This window comes from Rutidosis leptorrhynchoides, chromosome 3 (assembly GCF_046630445.1).
Source record: "Rutidosis leptorrhynchoides isolate AG116_Rl617_1_P2 chromosome 3, CSIRO_AGI_Rlap_v1, whole genome shotgun sequence".
In the NCBI taxonomy this organism is placed as follows: Eukaryota; Viridiplantae; Streptophyta; class Magnoliopsida; order Asterales; family Asteraceae; genus Rutidosis; species Rutidosis leptorrhynchoides.
In genome coordinates this window covers 520,795,646-520,819,717 of record NC_092335.1, presented here as the reverse complement: position 1 = coordinate 520,819,717, position 24,072 = coordinate 520,795,646, and the positions used below count along the sequence as shown (strand labels likewise).

Sequence of the window (24,072 nt, the reverse complement as noted above, 5' to 3'; positions counted from 1 at the left end):
AATTGAACTCCAGGCATGCTTTCAAACCCATGAAAATTTGATACTACCATTTTCATGGAGTCTCTTTTGATTTAATTGCTTATTTTTCTTTTACTCACTTTTATAGTTTTTTTTTTTCCTTGCATTTTTTTTTTTCTTTCTTCTTCTTTTGGCCGGAGGTCCTCTTGGAAGCAATCTCTTTATCCGTCGGATAGAGAGAGGGAGGACTTTCTCGATTCTTGGAGTGTTTCACTCAGGGTAGAGAAATGACCTCTCTTTATTCAAAGATAGAGGTAGGATTGTCTACGTCTCACCTCCCCCATACCCCATGCATGTGGGATTGGGTATGTTGTTGTTGTTATTGTTGCTGATGATTGTTGATGCCTATTGGAGTTTAAGCTTTAACTTATGCTTACTATGTACTTATTTTTAATGAATACTTGGTTTTTTACTTGGCTCAAATTATTTTTAAAAATGAATATAGGGCTTGGCCATTGTAATCTTTGTACAACTCTTTGTATGCTTTCACTCTTATCAAAGAAGTTAACCTTCCAATACTTATAATTCATCATTCATATAAAAATTGGATAAATTTGAGTACATGTTAAAATGGGTAAGGTAACAGTTGGAAAAAAACATATCTTTGAATTTACAACTAAATAACTCATAGTGTTAAATATGGTTATATACATACACACGGAGATATCAGGGAAGTGCTCATTTGGAGAAGGTGAAACGGAAGATACAACCCTCCATTTCCCCTCCCAAAGTTTAACAATCTCGTCTTCCACTTGTTTTTTGCTAAAAGAGGAGGGTCGTATTTTTTAAGATATCTAGTAAGTTGACCTATCAAGTTATTTTTTTAATATTCATTTTAATGAATTTTAACTTTATAAGAATTTTTTAATATTAAGCACTCAAAATGTTAATTCATAATGAACAATATTAACTTAACGTGATTTTGATTTTTGTCACCTAAAATGTTACTGTAATATTTATCCAATGAACTAGAATTCCTTCCCCTTCCCAAAATAAACACCTCCCAAAATCACTTATCACTTATATACTACTCCATAATAAAGTTAGGTTAATGTAAGTTAAATACTTCTGTCATGGTTATAAAGAAAGTTAAAAATATGGACAAGTCATTTATTTTCTTTATTCTAATTCAAGTAAAACTGTCCAAATGAGCATTTTGATAAAATTATCAAATAATGCACTTAATTTATGTACTTTTCATCAATGTAAAAATAAAAAATAATAAAAAAAATAATAATAAAAAAGTTAAATCGTAGGGTCTAGTCATACTTCATATATCAACATCTTCTAATTAATATCAATATCAATATCAATATCAAATATCAATGCAATTGACATTGTAAGCAACCCTTTTTATTTGGGAGTGTTCATAGCCAAGAGTTGTACAATCCGAGTAATTGACAGAAGTTATATGTATAACGACATAAATACATATCATTGAATTTTTGAAACACAAATTACAAAATAGGTAAACGGAAAACAAAAATAAGATTTCATATATTACATTTATTAACATTCTCATATCGTTTATGCATCACTAAAAACCGTACAGGCATTCTTCAAACAAAGCCATATGATCAGGGTCCAAACACACAGCCAACGACACGCTTCGATCACCACTAGGGCTCGGTATGATGTAAATCGTACCCTCGTAAAGTATACTCGCGGGCCCCATAAAAATTGGTCGACCCCAACCGAAGTCAGATTCATATATCGGTAATCGAGTCCAACTGTTTACATTCAGATTAGGACTCGCAAAGTATTTCGGCCCTCTAACAAGGGACGAAATATCATCTACCGTCTCTAAATAATCGATTGCTGACCTAAGATACACGTCATTCATTTTACCCAACTCATTATGAATTTTCCTTGCAGTATCCGCCAACGATTCAAATTCGAAATCACCCGATTTAGCAACCGGAGTGGCGGTAAAAACTACATTCCCAAGGTAACCCGGAGGAAGTGGCGGGATTAATCTTGACCGTCCATCCGTTGCCACATACAATTTCGTTGGTTGATCGTTTGGTAGTCCACGAGCTTTGCACGCACATCGCCATAGATGAGCGGCTAAGATCTCGTACGTACTATGGAACACGCTCCCGTCGCCTTTACCCTTTAATTTAAGATTGTTGATTTGATCGAACGTGAGTCGTAATATTGAGGTTGACGCGCCTTTTTTAGGTTGAGACGGAGTGATTAGCGACGGTGGTGGATGGTATTCGACATGGTCAAACGAAGGAGTTGGTGGATCACGAGCTGGAAGAAGCAAGCGGTCAATTGACGGTGGGATTGCAACCGATAGGCCTCGAGCTATATCGGACCATGTGTTGAGGAAGTGAAGGGCTGAAAGTCCATCTGATAATGTATGGTGTAGTGCACAGCCTAACGAAACTCCGCCACATTTGAACCGTGTAACCTAAAACCAAAACAAATTGGCAATACGTTCTACTTATATACATTTGTGCTAAAGTATACAAATTAATACTACATGAAAATATCCCAAGTACATTAAGAACACACTATCATGTGCCAATAAACAGGATCATGTTGATTTGTTAAGCACTCTCTGCATACTTGTACCACGTACAGATATACGCTTCACATACTTGTAAAATTTACAAGCATTATTTGTGACAAAAAAGTTAAATCAATCGTGTATTAAATATTTTTAAAGGGTTTTGAAAAATAGATTATAACTGTGTATATTCGTGAATAAATTCAGGTGTGATTGTGTGAGTTGCCTTTAAAATTTACTAGTAATAAAAAAGAATCATATAACGAAAGTATAAAATTCTAAGAACACCCCCTATGGTTAGTTACCTGCCCATTACCCGCTCATTACCCAGTGCTTTTTATTGTTGGACTTGATGTTTTATTGCTTGTACGTTGTATATTAAGAGGAGTATATTGTTTTAGCCATGAAAGGGAGTGTTTAGTTATGAGTTAGTTATAGGATATTGGTGTTGATGTGGCGCTGATGTGGAAGGTTAAGAGGATGAATAGTTTAGTTACGATATGGAGTGACCTAACAGATTCAACGTAACTCTTTTTATCAGAAAACTAGTTATCGTATAAGGGATATATTCAATATTCTTTCATATTTAATTTTGCTTGAAAACCGGGATATAAATCACAGCCCTTGAATCAATATAATTAATGGTTATGATCAAAAACGCGGAATAATCACATGTGATTGGTTAGAATAAAAAATTTGGAACAATCACATGTCCTGACAATCACATGTAAGTGTAAGATTTCAAACAAATTTATGAATTCAAATGAATATTTCACTATCGTATAAATTAAAAATAAATAAATAAATAAATAGAAATGTTGTTACTACTATTACTATCATAGTAACAATGCATACCTAAACCTTCCCTCGTAATTATAATTTCAAATTTACCTCACTAATAACAAGTGATATCATATAACGTAAGTAAAAAATTCTAATAAATTTAATGTAATCTTTTTACATAATACTTCGTTTGCTAGGTGTGATAACTTTTCAAATTTTAACGAGGTAATTTAGCTCAAACTAGGTTTCGAATCCTCGCTTCGCGCCGGAGGTTCGGTTTTTAATGTATTTTATTGCGTTTAGTTTGTAAAATTATTTCGTGGCTAACGATGATGTCGGTGAAGCGCAACTCGAGTCGAACTAAAATGTATAGCTCGTGAAAGATTTAAATGTTATGTTCAATTAACAATATGTGTACATCTCCGCGTTTCGCTATGAAATTGTCGACTTTTAAAAATTTAACGCAAAATCAACCTATATGAAAAGTACCTCAAATATTTAGCGTTTTTTAAAAAGCGTCCGTTTTGCGTATAGTTAGTAACATTGAGTTCCTAAAATTATTTCGAGTTTGACAATGGTGTCGGAAAAATTTAACTCGGTGCGAGCGAGAAGATATGACCCGTTGAAGATTTTGGGGGAGTTTATTTAAGATTTTTTTATGAAATTGATCATTTGACACTTTACCCCCTGTTTGGGGGGTCGATTTAAATTTTTTGAAAAAGTCTGAGGGTCTTTGTTGGTGAAATGAAATGTAAATAGTAATAAAAAAGAGTGAAAAGTCGAAAATACCCTTAATCACTATCAACCTGAACTATATCATTTAGATATATAGATATAATATAATAGTTAATAGTTGCGATATATGTGACCTGTATAGTGCTAAAAGTGCTAAAAAAATAAAACTTCACAGGGGCTGTATTTACAAATTAAATAAAGCTACTTAACCGACGTATACCTGTGTAATAAATAACGGATAAGAAGACACATCACCCGAATAGTCCACAGTCGGCACCAACTTCCGTAACTCCGGTGACGGAGTAATCTCACCGAAATCATCAATGCAATAATCAGCTTCAGCTTCCACGAACAAAACACCCTCACCGTTACAATTAATTACAACTCTGCCATCACCTTCCTTACTCAACCGTCCGGCCATCGGAAAAAAAGAAACTAAAACGTCGGTGAGAGCCTTTTTTAAAACCATGGAATCAAAGAAATTTGAAGACCCATTTGGTTTGTAAAAGTAAACGGTTAGTATATGGATCCGACCCACCACTAAATCAAGATTTGAGGTCCATATTTTCTGACATGGTGTCGTTTTGGATGGTTTTACTATAACTGATTCCTTCATTGCTAGCTTCATTTTTTAAACTTTTTGAAATTTTTCCAACGATCTTTTATATAAAAATAATGATTTTTATAGTGGGTTTGTTTTTATGTTTAACAAAGGTAAACAAAAATTGAAGATTTTGTTGGATATTGAAAGTGTGTCTAAGTATGGCAAAAGGTTGTGTGATGAAGAATCACATATTAGAATAGACAATGTGTGAGGCTTGTTGGATTTATAGTTAAACGTATTAAAAAACATAAATAAATAGGTTAATAACTGTTGACGTTGCTCATCTTGTGGGGTGAACTACAATAAATTGCGATTAGGACGTAAAATTATTAAGATTCAAGCCAATTAACTCAAAAATCGAATCATATTCATATGAATATCTAGAAAGAATAAAATGTGAGTTTTCAGCATCAAATTTAAATTCGATTTTATATCAATTGCGTGAATTTGTGGCTACACTGCTTTTCTTGGCCGGATTATGCTCCCAGGTTAGCTTTATTATTGATTTCATTTTTCATTGTTTTCCGTTTCTGTGTTTGTTTATGTTGCAACTGAAGACAACATTATGAATGACAGATAATGCATATCAACTGTTCGATGATATGCCTACTAAGTGTTACGAGTTTTTGTTAACGAAAATTTGATATCATTGTTTTTTAATATGAGAATTTCGAATGAGAGGAATTCTTATTCTTATGTTGATTGAATAGATCAATTTATTAACAAAAATCTATGGCTCTATGTGTATATTCGATACTTTTACTTTTGATTTTTGATGTTTGATTAATCATAAATGTTAACACCTCCTAGATGCTAAGTAAAATCAATGTGTATATACAAATAGTTATAATCCAGTTTAAAATTTGTTACTTTCAGGTTATTTATAGAGTTCCAGTTGAAGTTGAAATTTGCAATTGGTGTCTTTTCTTCATTAGGGTTAAGCGTTTTGTGGTTGCTATTACTATTGGATCTTACCCATTGCAGTATGTTAATATTTGTTTTTATATGAAGATGGCGAGCCTTTGATAATATGTGATCCGATGCCCCGATGGTTTTTTTTTTTTTTTTTGCCTGCAACGATTTAGATTTAACCATAGGGTTTTGGATTTTGTGGCTTTTTGTCTGTGCGATTATCATCTAACTTTAGGGGTTTTGATTTCCGGTAACCGGTCTGTTCGACAACGGATATACTTCTCAAGTGACTTTTACAAATTGCTAATGGATTTTGCTATGTTTGTTGTTGTTCTTCATTATGATATTTCCGAATATTGTTCCTGAGTCTTTTTTGTTGGTGTTCATCAGTTAATGCAGTTCAACAATGTGTGTCTCGATTTAGTCGACTTTCAAATCCTGAATTATATTTTAGTCGAGTTTCAGAATTGCAGGTAATCTTCACTTTCAATGTGGGTCAACTGAATGACGCAGCCATGATACGACTTCATCAAATCTTTAGCGGTATAAGGATAAGCCAACAAAGGTATAGCACCAGGATAATATTGGTAATATTTAATATTAATATAACACCACGAAAGAATGAAAAAGTTATAAAATTTCAAAGCTAACATTTGAAAATAGCTGTACATAGTACATTGTGCATTCCTTTTGACCCTTTGATTATCTATCTGCTTAGGATTTTTAGGTAAGTTTGGACTTTAGAATTTCTTAGGTTTTTCGATCTGATATTTGTTTTTGTGTTGCTTTTTGTTTGTGTGGAGTTGGTTTTTGTTTGTATTTTGGCTTTACTGTGGTCATAAGTACGTATTATAATGCCTCCTAAAAAAGATTTAACTGTTATAATATATAAATATATATATAATATATATAAATGGATAGTCAATTATTGATACACAAAAGTAATATTATTGTATTACCTAAACTTGTGATATTTTTGCTATAAATAGCCATGAATGCAAGCATTAAACTTGCACCATTTCTCACACTTACAAAGTGTTTCTTTCTTTCTCTCCATTATCATCTTTGTTCTTACACTTCATTATTAGTATTCTTAATCAAGAATCAAATCACTAAAGGTAGTTATAAGCCTACTGAATTATAACATCAAGAATCAAACCACTAAAGGTAGTTATAAGCCTACTGAATTATAACACGTTATCAGCACGATAATCTTAATACTAATTATGGTTGGCTCTGCCACCTAAATGATATATGGTCGGTTATACCACCTGAATAATATATGGTCGACACTGTCGTCTAATTATCATTTATGTTACTAACATTTATATTTCAATTATCTAACATTTATATGGCCGACACTGTCGCCTAATTATCATTTATGTTTACTAATATTTATATTTATGTTATATAACATTTATTAATGATTGCTTACATATGGTCGACACGGTCACCTACTTATCATTTATGTTATATTAAATTTATGTTTAATGTTTATATACTTATGAATATAAAGTGACTATAATTTATCATGTTGTTTGTTTTAATAGAAAATGTCGAATCTGGAAAAGCTTAAATTTACTCCTTTAGAATCAACTGAAAACAACTACATGCCATGGGTTATAAAAATAAAAATGCATCTTAAATCAATGGGCATTCTTGAAGCCATAAATGAAAACAACACTTGTTCTGAAAAAGAACAAGCAACGGTATGTTGCTTTATTCATCAACATATTAATGAATGCTTACAAAATAATTATGTGACTGTAGAAGATCCCCATGTTTTATGGGAAGGTCTCAAAAGCAGATTCAATAATCAAAGAGAAATTTTACTTCCAGCTGCTATGGAACAATGGAGAACATTAAGGTTCCAAGACTTTAAGAAAGTAAATGAATATAGCTCAGCTCTGTATAATACATGTTCACAACTTAAATTCTGTGGACATGAAATAAGTGATGCAGACATGATGGAGAAAACTTTCTCCACAATGAATGCTGCAAACATCACAGTGCAAAGAAATTTGAGAATGCTAAAGTTCAAAACATATCCTGAACTTAATTCATATCTCTTAGTTGCAGAGCAAAATGATGAGCTATTAATGAAAAATCAACAATCCCGTCCTACTGGTACACTTGCAATCCCTGAAGCAAATACTGCAAATAATTATAAACAGGGACAAGGACGCGGGCAAGGTCGTGGTTATAATAACCATCACCATCATCATGCCAAAAGCCATAACTATGGTAGAAACCATCCTTATGGTAATGGTAATGGGCGAGGACGTGGTCGTGGTCGTGGCCGTGGTGGTCAAAGAAATAATAATCCACGAAAATATAAATATCAACCACAAAACAAGCCTACTAAACAAGATGTTGAAGAAAATTCTTCTAAAAATTCTGAAGAATCTTGCTACAGATGTGGTAGAATGGGCCACTGGGCTAATACTTGCCGAACATCTAAACATCTTGTTAAGATGTATCAGGATTCGCTGAAAGATAAAGAAAAGGAAGTAAACTTTGTGGATAACGTCGATCTAACAGTCACTGAGAAACCATCTGATTTATATGAAGATTTCTTGAATGTTTAAGTTGTGTGTTTTTCAAAAAATAAACGATTTAATATCGTCTGTCTTTGTCATTATGTTTGCTAAATGTTTCAGTACTATCTATTTGCATGTAAAATATTGTGTAATATTAATGTACTCACTATTTATTTCTTATATATGAAGTTCAATATGAATTTTGCTGGAATACAACATCAATCAAGTGGTGGAGATCTTTGTATAGCAGACAGTGGAACTACACACACTATACTTAAATCCGAGAAATATTTTATTGATCTAAAACCAACGGAAGGAACTATACATACAATATCAGGACCTGCTAACTTGATAAAAGGGATAGGAAAGGCAAATTTCATACTACCAAATGGTACAAAATTTTTAATAAATGATGCCTTATTTTCTCCCAAGTCAAGCAGAAATTTATTGAGTTTCTCCGACATATACCTTAACGGGTATGATTATCAGTCAGTGACAACAGAAAATGAGAAATATTTAAGTATCACTGACAAGAGTCATGTGGTTGAAAAACTGCCAAGACTTAGTTCTGGATTACATTATACACATATAAATGTACCAGAAATACATATGGTAGTTAACGAAAAATATATTGATCCTGGTATATTCAGTTTATGGCATAACAGATTAGGCCATCCAGGATCAACAATGATGAAAAGGATTATTGAATGTACTCATGGACATCCACTAAAGGATAGAAAAATCCATCATGATACAATGGTTCCATGTACATCTTGCTCTCTTAGAAAATTGATAACTAGACCCTCACCACTTAAGGTTGAGAAAGAATCACCAATGTTTCTTGAAAGAATTCAAGGTGATATATGTAGACCAATTCATCCACCATGTGGACCATTTAGATATTTCATGGTTCTAATAGACGCATCTAGCAGATGGTCTCATGTTTGTCTGTTATCAAGCCGTAATGTGGCATTTGCAAAATTTCTTGCCCAAATTATTAAATTGAGAGCTCATTTTCCTGATTACACCATTAAAAGGGTGAGACTTGATAATGCTGGTGAATTTACATCTCAAGCATTTAATGACTATTGCATGTCTATAGGAATTGTTGTTGAACATTCTGTTGCTCATGTGCATACACAAAATGGTTTAGCCGAGTCATTGATTAAACGTTTACAATTAATCGCTAGACCATTGATAATGAGAACAAAACTCCCTGTATCTATATGGGGTCATGCAATTTTACATGCTGCTGCATTGATTCGCATCAGACCAAGTGCAAGTCATAAATATTCCCCCCTACAATTTGCTTTTGGTCAAGAGCCAAATATTTCCCATCTTAGAACATTTGGTTGTGCAGTGTATGTTCCAATTGCGACACCACAACGTACAAAAATGGGTCCTCAAAGGAGGTTGGGAATATATGTTGGATATGAAACATCTTCAATATTAAGGTATATTGAACCTATGACAGGTGACGTTTTTACAGCACGTTTTGCTGATTGTCATTTTAATGAAACATTGTTCCCTAGATTAGGGGGAGAAATGAAAAATAAAGAAAATGATGTTTCATGGTGTGAACCTCAATTAAAGTATCTTGATCCTCGCACAAAAGAATGCGAGACAGAAGTTCAAAAGATAATGCATATACAAGAACTTGCAAATCAATTGCCTGATGCATTTACAGATACAAAAACGGTGACAAAATCATATATACCAGCAGTAAATACTCCGGCTCGAATTGAAATTCCAAAAGCTGGCAATAACGTCACTCATGAATCTTTGCCACGTCAGAAACGTGGAAGACCAATTGGTTCAAAGGATAAAAATCCTCGAAAAAGAAAATCAGCTGATAATGAAGTAAAAGAAAGTGTTCAAGAAGAACCACAAATCAGTACTCCTACTGCAGAGGAGATTGATGATGTCAATACAGAAATTGCAATCAATTATGCATATTCAAAAATATTATGGAACCGAAATGAAATGAAAAATCTTGATGAGAAATTTTCATTTAATGTTGCATATGACATCATGAATAATGATGATGATCCAGAACCAACATCTATGGTTGAATGTCAAAATAGACATGATTGGGCTCAATGGAAAGAAGCAATACGAGTTGAATTAGAATCACTCAATAAAAGAAAAGTTTTCGGATCCATCATTCTCACTCCTAAAGATGTGAAACCTGTAGGATACAGATGGATTTTTGTCCGAAAAAGAAATGAGAAAAATGAAGTTACAAGGTATAAAGCTAGACTTGTAGCTCAAGGTTTTTCTCAAAGACCGGGAATTGATTATGAAGAAACTTATTCCCCTGTTATGGATGCAATTACTTTTAGGTACTTAATCAGCCTGGCAGTTTCTAAAAATTTAGAAATGCATCTCATGGATGTTGTGACTGCTTACCTATATGGATCACTTGATAGTGATATATATATGAAGATACCTGAAGGATTTAAGGTACCAGAAGCATCAAATGCAAAACCCAAAGAAATGTATTCGATTAAATTACAAAGATCTTTATATGGGTTAAAACAATCGGGACGTATGTGGTATAACCGATTAAGTGATTACTTGATAAGCAAAGGGTATACAAATAACCTTACTTGCCCTTGTGTTTTCATTAAGAAAACAACATCCGGATATGTGATCATAGCTGTTTATGTTGATGATCTTAACATCATAGGTACAAATAAAGAGATCTATGAAGCCATTCAACTTCTAAAGAAAGAATTTGAAATGAAAGATCTCGGAAAAACCAAGTATTGCCTTGGTTTACAAATTGAGCATATGCCTAATGGTTTACTTGTACATCAAACAACATATACTGAAAAGATTTTGAAACGTTTCAATATGGACAAGGCAAAACCATTAAATACTCCTATGGTTGTTAGATCACTCAATGTTGAAACTGATCCATTTCGTCCATGTGAAGATCATGAAGATATTCTTGGACCAGAAGTACCATATCTTAGTGCAATTGGAGCTCTTATGTATCTTACAAATTGTACAAGACCTGACATTTCTTTTGCAGTTAATTTGTTGGCAAGGTTCAGCTCTGCTCCTACCAAAAGACATTGGAATGAGATCAAACACATATTTCGATACCTTCGAGGAACTACTGATTTAGGATTATTTTATTCTAACGAATCAAAACAAGATTTGGTTGGTTATGCTGATGCAGGTTATTTATCTGATCAACATAAAGCTAAATCTCAAACTGGATATGTATTCCTAAATGGAGGTACTGCAATATCATGGCGTTCTCAAAAACAAACACTTGTTGCTACATCATCAAATCATGCCGAAGTGATTGCATTACATGAAGCTACTCGGGAATGTTTTTGGTTGAGATCAATGACACAAATCATTACTGATTCTTGTGGACTAGAACGCGATAAAAGTCCAACAATTATCTATGAAGATAATGCAGCTTGCATAGCACAGATGAAAGAAGGGTATATCAAAAGTGACCGAACCAAACACATACCTCCTAGATTCTTCTCATACACTCAAAATCTCATTAAGGACAACGAGATTGAAATGAGATATGTTCAATCCAGCAAAAACTCTGCTGATCTTTTCACGAAAGCACTTCCAACTGCTATTTTCAGAACACACGTTCATAACATTGGCATGAGACATGTTCAAAAGATGTAACAACCGAAGCGATGTCTACTTGAGGGGGAGTCAACTCCATGCTGCACTCTTTTTCCCTTAGCTAAAGTTTTTCCCACTGTGTTTTCTTTAGCAAGGTTTTTAACGAGACAGTAACTTACAGTTGATCTTCAACAAACAAAATTGCTATCCAAGTGGGAGTGTTATAATATATAAATATATATATATAAATGGATAGTCAATTATTGATACACAAAAGTAATATTATTGTATTACCTAAACTTGTGATATTTTTGCTATAAATAACCATGAATGCAAGCATTAAACTTGCACCATTTCTCACACTTACAAAGTGTTTCTTTCTTTCTCTTCATTATCATCTTTGTTCTTACACTTCATTATTAGTATTCTTAATCAAGAATCAAATCACTAAAGGTAGTTATAAGCCTACTGAATTATAACATCAAGAATCAAACCACTAAAGGTAGTTATAAGCCTACTGAATTATAACATTAACAAATTTCTGGAAGCTTTTTCACCATCTATTCATGGGGTATAGTGATGAAAATAGTGTTGTTACGTTATTCGGAGAAAGTAAGCAAAATCAACAGAAATTGCTAACACTTTTACTGAGAGTTCATCATGCAAGAAGATAATACTATTGATGAGATATTTTAGTTATCTATATGGTTATATGTTGTTTTAAAGTTCATATATTGATTTTTATTTTATACATTGTTCTAAAGAACTATGAAAAATAGATATTGTAAGGACCAAAGTAACGTAATGTATATGATTTTTAAGTGCTTATTTTCATGTAGAAGTTTTGTTTCATGCATTCAATTAAAAGTTCAGTTTTTATTTCATGAAAATCAGTCCATAAACGAATAAAACAGGACCTCCTGTATGCTGATTTGTAACAGCTGCAATCAGCTCTTGAAGAAACTGTTTTGGGCTGATTTCAGGCTGATATCTGGGCTGAATTTGGACAGCCTTATAGGCTGCTGTTTGGACTATTTTTATGGGCTTATGATGTTTAAACTGCATGTATAGTAGATATAATATTTTGGAAAACTTCTTGGGTCGAGTTTATGGGCCAAAAATATGGTTTTCTGGGCTAAGTTTTATTCTGAAAATAAGGTTTACCGGGTTGGATATTTATGCATTGGATTGTAAGTATTTTCGAAAATGATTAAAACCAATAAGGTTGTATTTTGAGCTGAAAATGTTGTATTTGAGCTAAAAATCTGCTATAAAGTGACTGTTAATGTATCGTGATTACATACTGGACAGGCGGATCTTGAACGACTTTAGTGGGAGGGCCAAAATCGTTTCAAAAACTTATCAATTATATTAAAAAGAAATTCTAAAATTTTGGAGGGGCTATTATATGAAATATTTATATTCTAAATCCAAATAATATAAAATTTACACTAAGAACATAAAATTTTGGAGGGGCCACTGCCCACCCCTGCCACCCCAAAGATCCGTCCCTGTCTGGACCTGCTCAGATGGCAAAAGTTTTTATTATATGTATAAAGCTAGCTTAAAATACTACTTCGTACTTACCATCGAGTGTTTAATTTGATTGTTAACGAAGGATTAATTGAATCTGACATATGCAGGAATCTTCAATGGCTAAATGCATAATATATAGCAGCAGGCAGTGGAGAAAAGACTTTGAATATAGTTGAAAATGTATACGCACTAGACAAGGTTAAGATGGTGGCGACTGACAACTCTGATGGAGATGAAATAGCCATCAACTGCAGTGGTGGTAAGCCGTTGAAGGTCAAGAGTGTGAAAAAAGTGGGGTTGAAATGGGCGGGTTTGTGTCATGGCAAAAAAAGGCCTGATCTTTGGTCTTTAGAAATGGTTGTTTTCAGTTTTAAGATCAGTGTCGGTAATGATGAAAAGGTGGTGTGGAAACAGACACTGTGTCAGCATTCTTATGCATTGCGTGGTCCACCTAGACCTCTTCTTCATTCGTTACAGGTATAGTTTCATTAGTCAACATCATGTTTGGTTTTGGTTTAACTTTCAAGTAAAGAAAATTGCATATTTATTTCAAAAAGCCAACCATAAGCTTGAGTGGATCCTGTGTTGAAATGTCTAGGATACTAATTGTTTAGTTTTTTGGTGCAATGAAATTCAATTGTGCTTAAAATCATTTCTTGATTCTGACAAGCGCTTAATCAGACGCTCCCGTTTATTCAACGCTCTTTCACCTTTTAGCAAGATGGTATGCATTCTTTCTTTTACATATTTTGTTTATAATTTTGTAATTAGTTGTTGGGAATCATAGTTCTTTATTTATATAGGTCTAAAGTTCACGAAAAATGCATTCGATACTAATTTTTCCAAATATTTTATATAACAATACTTTTGTGAATAGGTTTTAATTAAGTTTATTCAAGTTAGTAATATACATTAAACAGTAACTTCAGACTATTTGTTAGCAAATCGAAAGGCTAAATTGACATTTGTATGCTGTTTTACATCGTTGTCTATGCAACATATATGTATTCATAGACGATTGTAGTGTTTATTTAACTTTGGAACTGTAGATAAAAAAAAATCTATACGAACATGCTAACGTCTTCTTAATAAATCCAGAACTGAATGTCCTCTTTGCAGACACAATCAAAGGAACTATTATAAACAAACTTGAATAAACATTTATTTCATCTGTACATCTTTTGTTGATATGTTAGTTTTTATCTGCAATAATTAACACAACTCATAAATAACCATTCAAAAACTAATGATAGTTATTCACATCTTCCTTATAGGGACAGGATTGCCAACATGAACTACAAAAAGACCACTTTGAAAGAATTCTGCACCCCAACTCAGCATAGAAGACGATTTCAAAGACTTTTTTTTTTTTTTTTTTTTTTTTTCTAAAAGCAAACTGATTTGTTAAACTCTAAAAGGCAAAAGCCGAATGCATCATTGGCACACCAAAGACTTGAAAATCCCAGCCATTTTGTTATTGTGAAATCAAATTATATTAGCCACCACGTAATATTCATTATGCGTATAACATCCTCAGGTATTACGAATAAGAACCAACATCCATCCAAATGCAACCGCCGCAACGCGCGGTCCGACATTTTTCTAGTTAAATGTAATAGATGTATATGATAAAAATACCATGATTTGTACAAATTCATATCAATCTTTTACAGCATCGATCCCTTTCGACTAGGGAGCTGATTCGTACACCGGTAATAATTAGCCATACACCACCAAAACTGTCTGTTTTACTAGGTTGTACAGTACAACATTCTAATGCACGTTTGGTGGTGTATGGATAATTTTACCGGTGTACGAATCAATACCCTTTCGACCATAGCTCAGCATGTTCTATTGTACGTAAACAAGGTTATATACTTGCAGAGGTCATTTAGTTTTATAATATCAAAACAAATTTGAATAGATAGTGCGTGAGAGAGACAATGAGGAGAGAGAGTGAGTGTGAGAGGAACAACAATTCGAGCATGGATAGAGATCGAGATCGACATAATGGAAGATTTCAAGACCGTTTAACAAGACTATTCGGGATCCATCTGACTTCCTTCATGTTCTTCAATTTCCCGGAAGATTGGAATGTGACGAATCTATGGAGGTCTTTCAAAAACTTTGTTGATTTGAGAGATGTGTATCTTGTTTGAAAAAGACTCAAGAATGGTAAGAGATTTGCATATGCACGATTTGCAAATGTGTCGGATGTGGACAGAATGTTATCTTCACTTCAATCCATCTCTTTTGATGGTGCACTCATTCGTGTTTTCAAAGCGACGGCTAGGGTCCCTGCAGCCCACACAAATCCACCCCCACATGGGAACATGAACCGTGAGAATAATGGAGAAAGCAACAGATCTTATCACGGTAGCTTCCGGGATGGAAGAAATTATAGAGACGCTACCTATAGTGGTGCTACTGATCTCAGAGAAATGTTGAGGAAAAAAGATCTTCGTGACACAATATCCAGGATCCAGGAAGACCGGAGAAATAATTGCATTAATATTCGGGTTAGATCTGAGGAATGTAATCGTTTATCAACAAAAAGATCCATCATTGGGACTGTTAAGGAGTGGAAATACATCCAAATCTTCCCAGATTTATGTAAAGCTGAAGGCCTGATCAACTGTGAACTAAAATATCTTGGGGGATTGGACATCCTAATTTTGTTCGGCTCTTCGGTTGAAGCTGAACAGGTTATTGATAATCCAAACCACGCGATTCATAAATGGTGTTCCTGCTCCAAGATAACAGATTTTTCGACTGTTGGTTCCAAAAAACTTCTATGGATTGAAATTTTCGGTGTTCCTGTGTTAAGTTGGAACGAACACACTTTCAAAAAAATTGCAGGAACTAGGGGTGAAGTAATTGAGACTGTAAATTGTTCGCTCACTACGGAAAACCAAAATCTTATCTCAGGTTTTGCTCTAATTCTCACAAACTCGTCACCAATTGCTTTGCAAGGATCTGTCAGCACTGGGGTGGACAAACATATTTTTCGAGCATATATTTCCCATTGTACCAGTTTCCCAACAATTGGTTTCGATTCGGCTGAAGATGATGTTGATCGAGAGACGGAAGAAGAAAAGAATGGTGATGATAAAGAATTTGTGGATGATACTTTTGAAAACTCAGACGATGATGATCTAGATGATGATGATGATGATTATATGTCTGGTGTTGATAGTACCCTAAACCCTTTCGAGAATCCAAACCTTGACGCCGGAAAAAATGGAGGACACGATGGAATCAGAAACGTCCAGTCAAATTTCCAACCATAAGTTGAAGAATCAAATTCCATCGGGACCAAGAAACTTTTCCAGGAAAAAATTAATGATGAGGAGACGTGTTCTTCAAATGGCGCTGATAATTCCAATACACGTGCTGTCGATGCTGACTCCCCATGCAATGACGACCCATCACCTTCAACCCCCGTTAGCCCACACTTGGTAAAAGATACCTTTGTTGGGCCTACCTCATCCTCTCCAAGTCAAGTAGCCCAATCCCCACCCCTTTCCCCAGCCCATAAACCCTCCCCTATCGAAAATAACCCAACTCACCCCATGCCAGCCCAACCTCCATTATTTTCTTGTAGCCCACCACATGCCCAATCCCCTACCCGTTCTCCTACCCAGCTACCTAAAAATGTTTCTGTTACCTCACAAATTCCCCCACCTATTGCCAAACTCCAAAAAAATTCGAAACCTACCTCCACCTCCTCATCTTGTCATCAATGCAAGGGAATTGGAAATAAAGATTGCTGTCGGTCCAACATTTGCAAATGGAAAACCTCATCTCGTATGATGAACATCAAACACACTGCTCGATGCGTCGTCCCACCAATCAAATCTACTTGCTCCTCGTGTAGGTTGAAAGGTAAATCTAATTCTATGTCCTCTTCATCTAGGCAGACTTCATCTCGAAGGGGTGTCGAAGCTACTAGTCAACCTGATATTCCAATTGGGATTCGAGTTTATGGAGACAAACTTGGTCTCAAATGGAAAAAGAGGGATACCCCTCCTTTGTAAGCTTTCATCCTTCTGTCTTTTCTTGTTTAATTATTAGTTAATTATGAAGACTATCTCTATTAATATGCGTGGCTTTGGGGGTGGTAATTGGGTAAATAAAATCGGGGATGTGAAAAAGCTACTGCGAAAAGAAAAACCCTCTTTCTGTGCTTTTCAAGAAACGAAGCTAATATCCATTACTCAAAACTGGGTTGAAGATGTGATGACCCGAAAATTTTCGACCAAATTTAAACTTAATCTTTATATGTTTTCGACACGATGAACAAAGTCTGTAATGTTGAATCTCTAAAAGTTTGAACTGTTTCATATATTCAATTGACCTTTGACTACTCCCGACGATTCACGAACAGCTAAAGGTAAATAGTTACATATATATATATTTGAAATATTATTTGAAATAATATATGATTTAATTGTGGGAAATAAATATGTATATATGTATAAATGTAAGGACATATGATAACTGAAAATAATAAAATATAATTTAAACAATTAAAATTAAAATGTAAAATAAAATACCAAATAATTATGTTGTAATTTAAAATGAATATATATATAAATAGTTATGATATCTATGTATAATTATTTGTAATATATATGTATAGTGTATAAATATTCAATTAATAATCGGTAAACATTATATAAGTAATAGATTGTAATGGTAATATATTAAAAGAATTACAAGATAGTATTCAACATTATGATTATTACCTTCATTGTGATTAAAAATAAAAATATTAATATTAATATCAGTATTATTAATGTTACTATATAACATAGATATAAAATTTGATGCATTTAATTTTTGTTATCATTGTTATTAGTAAAACCATAATTTTAATTATTATTATGATTATTAAAAGTATTATTATTAATTTGATTACTAAAATTATCATTTTATTTAAAATTATTATTATCATTAATACTAATATTATTATTAATAAAAAAATACTAATAAGATTAATAATCACTAATAAATTAGTAATATTATATAAATCAAATAAAAGATATATTTATTAGTAATAATATATATATATATATATATATATATATATATATATATATATATATATAAGACATATTTATTAATTAATAATTAATACTAATAAATTAGAGAGAATAATGAATCAGTTATAAATCAACATCTGATGTATATATTTTTTTGTCTGCTTTCAAAATTTTCTCGTGATTCACTTCCTTGTCGACCATTACAACACAACAATGCAAACCTGTGATTTAACAGTGTTTCTAATTCAATTATCAGTTCATTATATATTACACCTTTCATTTACAGGAATTAAAACCAAAAAGCTTGAAATAAACTCCAATATCTCTGTTTTTTTTTTTTTTTACAAAACTCGAAATCAATCTAGTTGTCAAAGTCTCGAATTGCAGAGTTGTTAGGATTCCTCTATTACAACTATCTACAAATTTACAAACTTTAATTCACAAAATCAAGGAAGAATTTCAAGGTCAAAGTTTTGAAACATAAAAGTCAACTTATGTTCTTCAAGCAAATTCGAAGCTGTTTTAATGTTTTTGTTTAAATTGATGATTGGAAAAGGTTTTAGGAATGAGTTGAAACAATTTTCGTGTTGTAACATTCGTCCAAAACAAGCCCGAAATCAAAATCAATTTTTTTTTCTTATGAACGTCGAACAGCAGTTCTAGTTTTATTTTTTTATATTTTTTTTTCTTTTTTTTCGTTTTTCCTTGTTTAATTACAAACTTATTTAAAATCTTAATTCCTATTGTAATTTGGGTTATTGGTTTTGGTTGATTTCGATTTAGTTTAGACTTGATGAAGGAGATGAACATGGAAGGGAAATAAATGCGGGATTTATAGTTTTGTTTTCGATATTAATTCAAAAAAAAAGGGCAATAGCCCAATGGTTTAGAAGGGTGTCGGGAGAGCGTGAGGTCTCGGGTTCGAGTCCCACCTAGTGCATTTCATTTTACTTGAAGTTTTAAGGGTATACACACTTTCTTTTACTTTTATTATTATTATTATGATTATTACTATTATTGTTATGATTATTATTATTAGTTATTAAAGTTATAATTATGATTATAAATTGCTATTGTTACTAGTATTATTGTTACTAGTATTATTATTATTAAAGGTATTACTAATAGTACTAGTATTATCATTATAATTATTAGTATCACCATTATAATAATAATAATTATTATTATTATTATTATTGTTATTGTTATTGTTATTAATAAGTATTAGTATTGTAAGTATTATTTTTTTTAAGTATTAAGAATATTATGAATATTGTTATTAGTATCATTATTATATTTATTATTATTACTGTTATTAGTAATATAATTATTAAGGATAGTATTTTTACAAATATATGTATTATGATGGGGAAATCCATTTATAAATACAAATATGAATATCATTATTATTAATGTATTTATTAATATCATTTAAAATATAGTTTTAACATTTTTCCACTAGTATAACTATTATTATTATTAATACGACTAGGATTATTATTATTATCAACAAAAGTATTATGAATATTATCATGTTTTACAAAAAGTAGTATTTTGTTATTATTAAAACTATTATTATTATTATTATTATTATTATTATTATTATTATTATTATTATTATTATTATTATTATTATTATTATTATTATTATTATTATCATTATTATCAAGTATTATCTATATCATTAGTATTAAGACAATATTATTTGTGAAAGTAAAACTTTTAAAACGATGTTGTTAAGATTATAAGTATTAAAATAAAGATTATGGATATAAAAATATATTTATATTATATAACCTAACAAATTTAATAAATACTATATATAAAATGAATATATATAAATAATTAATAAAACTTATAAATTATTAAATATAACAAGTACATCACTAATAATAATATATAAATTTACTTGATTACAATTATGTATACTAATAAATATACAAATGATATAGGTTGGTGAATCCGAGGCCAACCCTGCATTGTTCAGTATCGTCGTATGCATTTTTACTAAAAAATATCGTATAGTGAGTTTCATTTGCTCCCTTTTTAAATGCTTTTGCAATATATATTTTTGAGACTGAGAATACATGCGCTGCTTTTATAAATGTTTTACGAAATAGACACAAGTAATCGAAACTACATTCTATGGTTGGATTATCGAATCGAATATGCCCCTTTTTAGCTTGGTAGCCTAAGAATTAGGGAAATGGCCCCTAATTGACGCGAATCCTAAAGATAGATCTATGGACCTTGACACGTCCCATTCGGGTTACAAATGCTTTAGTACTTCGATTATCATGTCCGAAGAGAGTCCCGGAATGATGGGGATATTCTATATGCATCCTGTTAGTTCGGTTATCAAGCGTTCACCATATGAATGATTTTTATCTCTATGCAGTTTGCGAAATGCCTGATATGGGATGTATATTTATGAGAAATGGAAATGAAAATCTTGTGGTCTATTAAAATGATGGAAATGATTATTTATGTTAAACTAATGAACTCACCAACCTTTTGGTTGACACTGTAAAGCATGTTTATTCTCAGGTATGAAAGAAACCTTCCGCTGTGCATTTGCTCATTTTAAAGATATTACTTGGAGTCATTCATGACATATTTCAAAAGAAGTTGCATTCGAGTCGTTGAGTTCATCAAGATTATTATTAAGTCAATTATAGTTAGATGTATTACAAAATGGTATGCATAATGACAACTTTCGATGAAAAGAAAGTTTGCCTTTTAAAAACAAATGCAATTTTTGTAAAATGTATCATATAGAGGTCAAATACCTCGCGATGTAATCAACTATTGTGAATCGTTTATAATCGATATGGACTTCGTCCGGATGGATTAGGACGGGTCTCTACAGTAGATCTTTGGGGGTCTGTGGATTGTGATTTTATCCAGCGTGAAATGGTAGGGAAGTCGGGGGGGGGGGGGGGGGGGAGCTACTTATTTGGGATACTAGTCAATTCGAAGCAGAAAGTACTATCTCCTTCGAATGTGTCATTGGGCTTAAGGGAAAATGGCGTCATCTTGATTGCAATGTAAAAATCGTAAACGTTTATGGGCCTCATGATGATGATGCCCGGAAACAAAAATTATGGGATGATCTTCTTAATCTTGTTTCGTTACATGATCAAGAATGGCTATTGTGTGGGGATTTTAATGAAGTGCGTGACAAATCGGAAAGATTTAATTGTGAATTCGTGGAGTATAGGGTGAAATGTTTTAATGACTTTATAAATGATGCCCGACTGATTGAAATACCTATGGGGGAAGGAACTTTACAAGGGTTAGTGATGACGGTGTCAAGTTTAGCAAACTTTATAGGTTTTTAGTTTCAGATAAATTTTTGAATCTCTGGAAGGATCTTACCACAACAATTCTTGATCGGTCTTTCTCGGATTATTGCCCCATTATTCTAAAGGATGATGAAAGGTATTTTGGCCCGAAACCCTTTAAAATTTTTGATGCTTGGCTAAATGATGAAGGTATATCTGAAATCATTCGTGAAGCTTGGGATGAGGTGGTACCGAATATTAGTAGGAAGGATTGTGTGTTTAGAAACAAACTCAAAAATGTCAAGACGGCGATTAAAAATTGGAGCAAGTCCAACTTTGAATCGATTGAAGCTGAGATTGAAGCTGCAAAGGCCACGGCTAACAGGCTTGAATTACAAGCAAGAACTAGCAGCTTGGGACCATCGGATCTTTTGGCTTGGAAAAATTCTAGAAAATTATGGATTGAAAAAGAAAATCTAAAAGCCGATATGTTAAAGCAGAAGGCCTGGGTGAAATGGTGTGTAGAGGGGGATGAAAATACTAAATTTTTGCATTCGGTCATCCGTAGACGAAACAATGTTAACAATATTCGGGGTCTAAAGATAAATGGGGTATGGAATGACAAGCCTTGTGACATTAAAAATGAAGCGTTCTCTCATTTCAAAAAACGATTCGAAGAAGTCAAACTATGATAGGCCAAGTCTTGAAGACCTTATGTACCGATCCATCTCCCCCTCTGTGGCCGTAAGTCTTGAATTGCCTTTTGATGAGAAGGAAATTCATGATGTGATTTTCGAGTGTGGTAGCACAAAGGCACCGGGCCCGGATGGTTTTAACTTGAGATTTTTTAAAAAATTTTGGGAAGTTATCAAGGTCGATCTCATTAGTGCCTTATCGTGATTTTGGGAAAAAGGTGAGTTTTCTAAGGGATGTAATGCTTCATTTGTAACGTTGGTACCAAAGAAAATCGATCCCACTTCCTTAAACGACTTTCGTCCGATTAGTCTAATTGGTAGCTACTACAAAATAATCGCGAAAATCCTCTCGAATAGACTTCGAAAAATCATTCCGGATATTGTTGGGTCGGAACAAAATGCATTTCTAAAGAATCATTTTATTCTTGACAGGGCGTTGGTTGTAAATGAAACTATTGATTTTGTGAGAAGTAATAGGTTGAAAAGTATGCTCTTCAAAGTTGATTTCGAAAAGGCATTTGATTGTCTCAATTGGAATTTTCTCCTAGATGTTATGAAGTGCATGGGGTTTGGGTATAAATGGCGGAAATGGATATACTCTTGTCTTAGTTCGGCATCCATATCCATTCTTGTGAACGGATCACCTACAAATGAATTTTCCTTGGAACGTGGAGTAAGACAAGGGGACCCTCTTTCACCATTTTTATTCCTTTTAGCTACGGGAGGACTAAATATAATGACTAAGGCGGCCTTTGAAAAGGGGATTTTTAAAGGAATCGAAGTTGGACATGATAAGATCCCTCTATCCCACCTACAATACGCGGATGATACCATATTCTTTGGTGAGTGGGGCCTTGAAAATATTGAAAGTCTACAAAATAACTTTCGGGATGGAGAATGAGATCATTGTCTTATGGTGGTAGTTTGGTTCTTATTAAATCGGTTCTCTCTAGTCTTCCATTGTATTATTTCTCACTCTTTCGTGCTCCGAATTGTGTGTTAAAGGTTCTCGGGAGTGTAAGGCGATCTTTTTTTTTTTGGGGGGGCGGGGCGGATTCGGGTTCTAAAATAAATTGGGTTAAATGGGATAACGTTATCACGACTTATGGGAACGGGGGGGTTAAACATCGGGTCTCTAAAAAATAAAAACCTTGCTTTACTTGAAAAATGGTGGTGGAGGTTTAAAACCGAAATCGATGCGCTTTGGGTTAAAATTATTCGAAGTATTCACGGTTCTTTTGGTGGCCTATTGTCGGGAAGTGACTCACCTCGCTCCTCGTCGATAGGTACTTGGTATAACATTTTTTTGGCAGGAAAGGCAATTGATGAGCTCAACATTGATTTCACCAACTCATTTATGAAGTCTGTTGGGAATGGCAAATCGACTTACTTCTGGCATGATGTTTGGATTGGAGGCAGCAGACTCAAAGAGAGATTTTCGAGGTTATACTGTCTTGAAGCCGAAAAGGATTGTCTCATTAAAGATCGAATCTTGGGAAATAACACATCGGGTATGACTACGTGGAACTAGTCTCGAGCACCAACGGGGCGGACAGCAAGTGAACTTTCTGATTTTGAGTCGCTGATTGCGGGTACACGTTTAACATGTGAAGTTGATGGTTGGTCGTGGTCTCTTGGTAACAACAATATCTTCGCGGTAAAAACCCTTGCAACATTGATGGATGAAATCACGCTACAAACGGGATACGGGGACTCAGAAACAATCCGAAACAACTATATTCCAAAGAAACTCGAACTATTCGTGTGGCGAGCAATCAAAAAAAGACTACCGGTTAGAAGCG

General features: G+C 33.2%; 1 protein-coding gene and 1 long non-coding RNA gene across 2 annotated transcripts; one reads left to right on the top strand and one right to left on the bottom strand.

Moving 5' to 3' along the window:
* Window positions 1–1,368: 1,368 nt before the first annotated feature.
* Window positions 1,369–4,861, bottom strand: LOC139898324 (shikimate O-hydroxycinnamoyltransferase-like). Its single transcript, XM_071881049.1, has 2 exons — window positions 4,272–4,861; window positions 1,369–2,434 (listed from the first exon to the last, which is right to left on the bottom strand). The coding sequence occupies exons 1-2, from the start codon at window positions 4,677–4,679 to the stop codon at window positions 1,556–1,558; spliced, it is 1,287 nt and encodes a 428-aa protein (XP_071737150.1). The 5' UTR covers window positions 4,680–4,861; the 3' UTR covers window positions 1,369–1,555.
* Window positions 4,862–5,836: 975 nt separating this feature from the next.
* LOC139898323 (uncharacterized) lies at window positions 5,837–14,771 on the top strand. Its single transcript, XR_011776963.1, has 3 exons — window positions 5,837–6,132; window positions 13,354–13,970; window positions 14,521–14,771. It is a non-coding gene; the product is annotated as an uncharacterized lncRNA (long non-coding RNA).
* The last annotated feature ends 9,301 nt before the right edge of the window (window positions 14,772–24,072 follow it).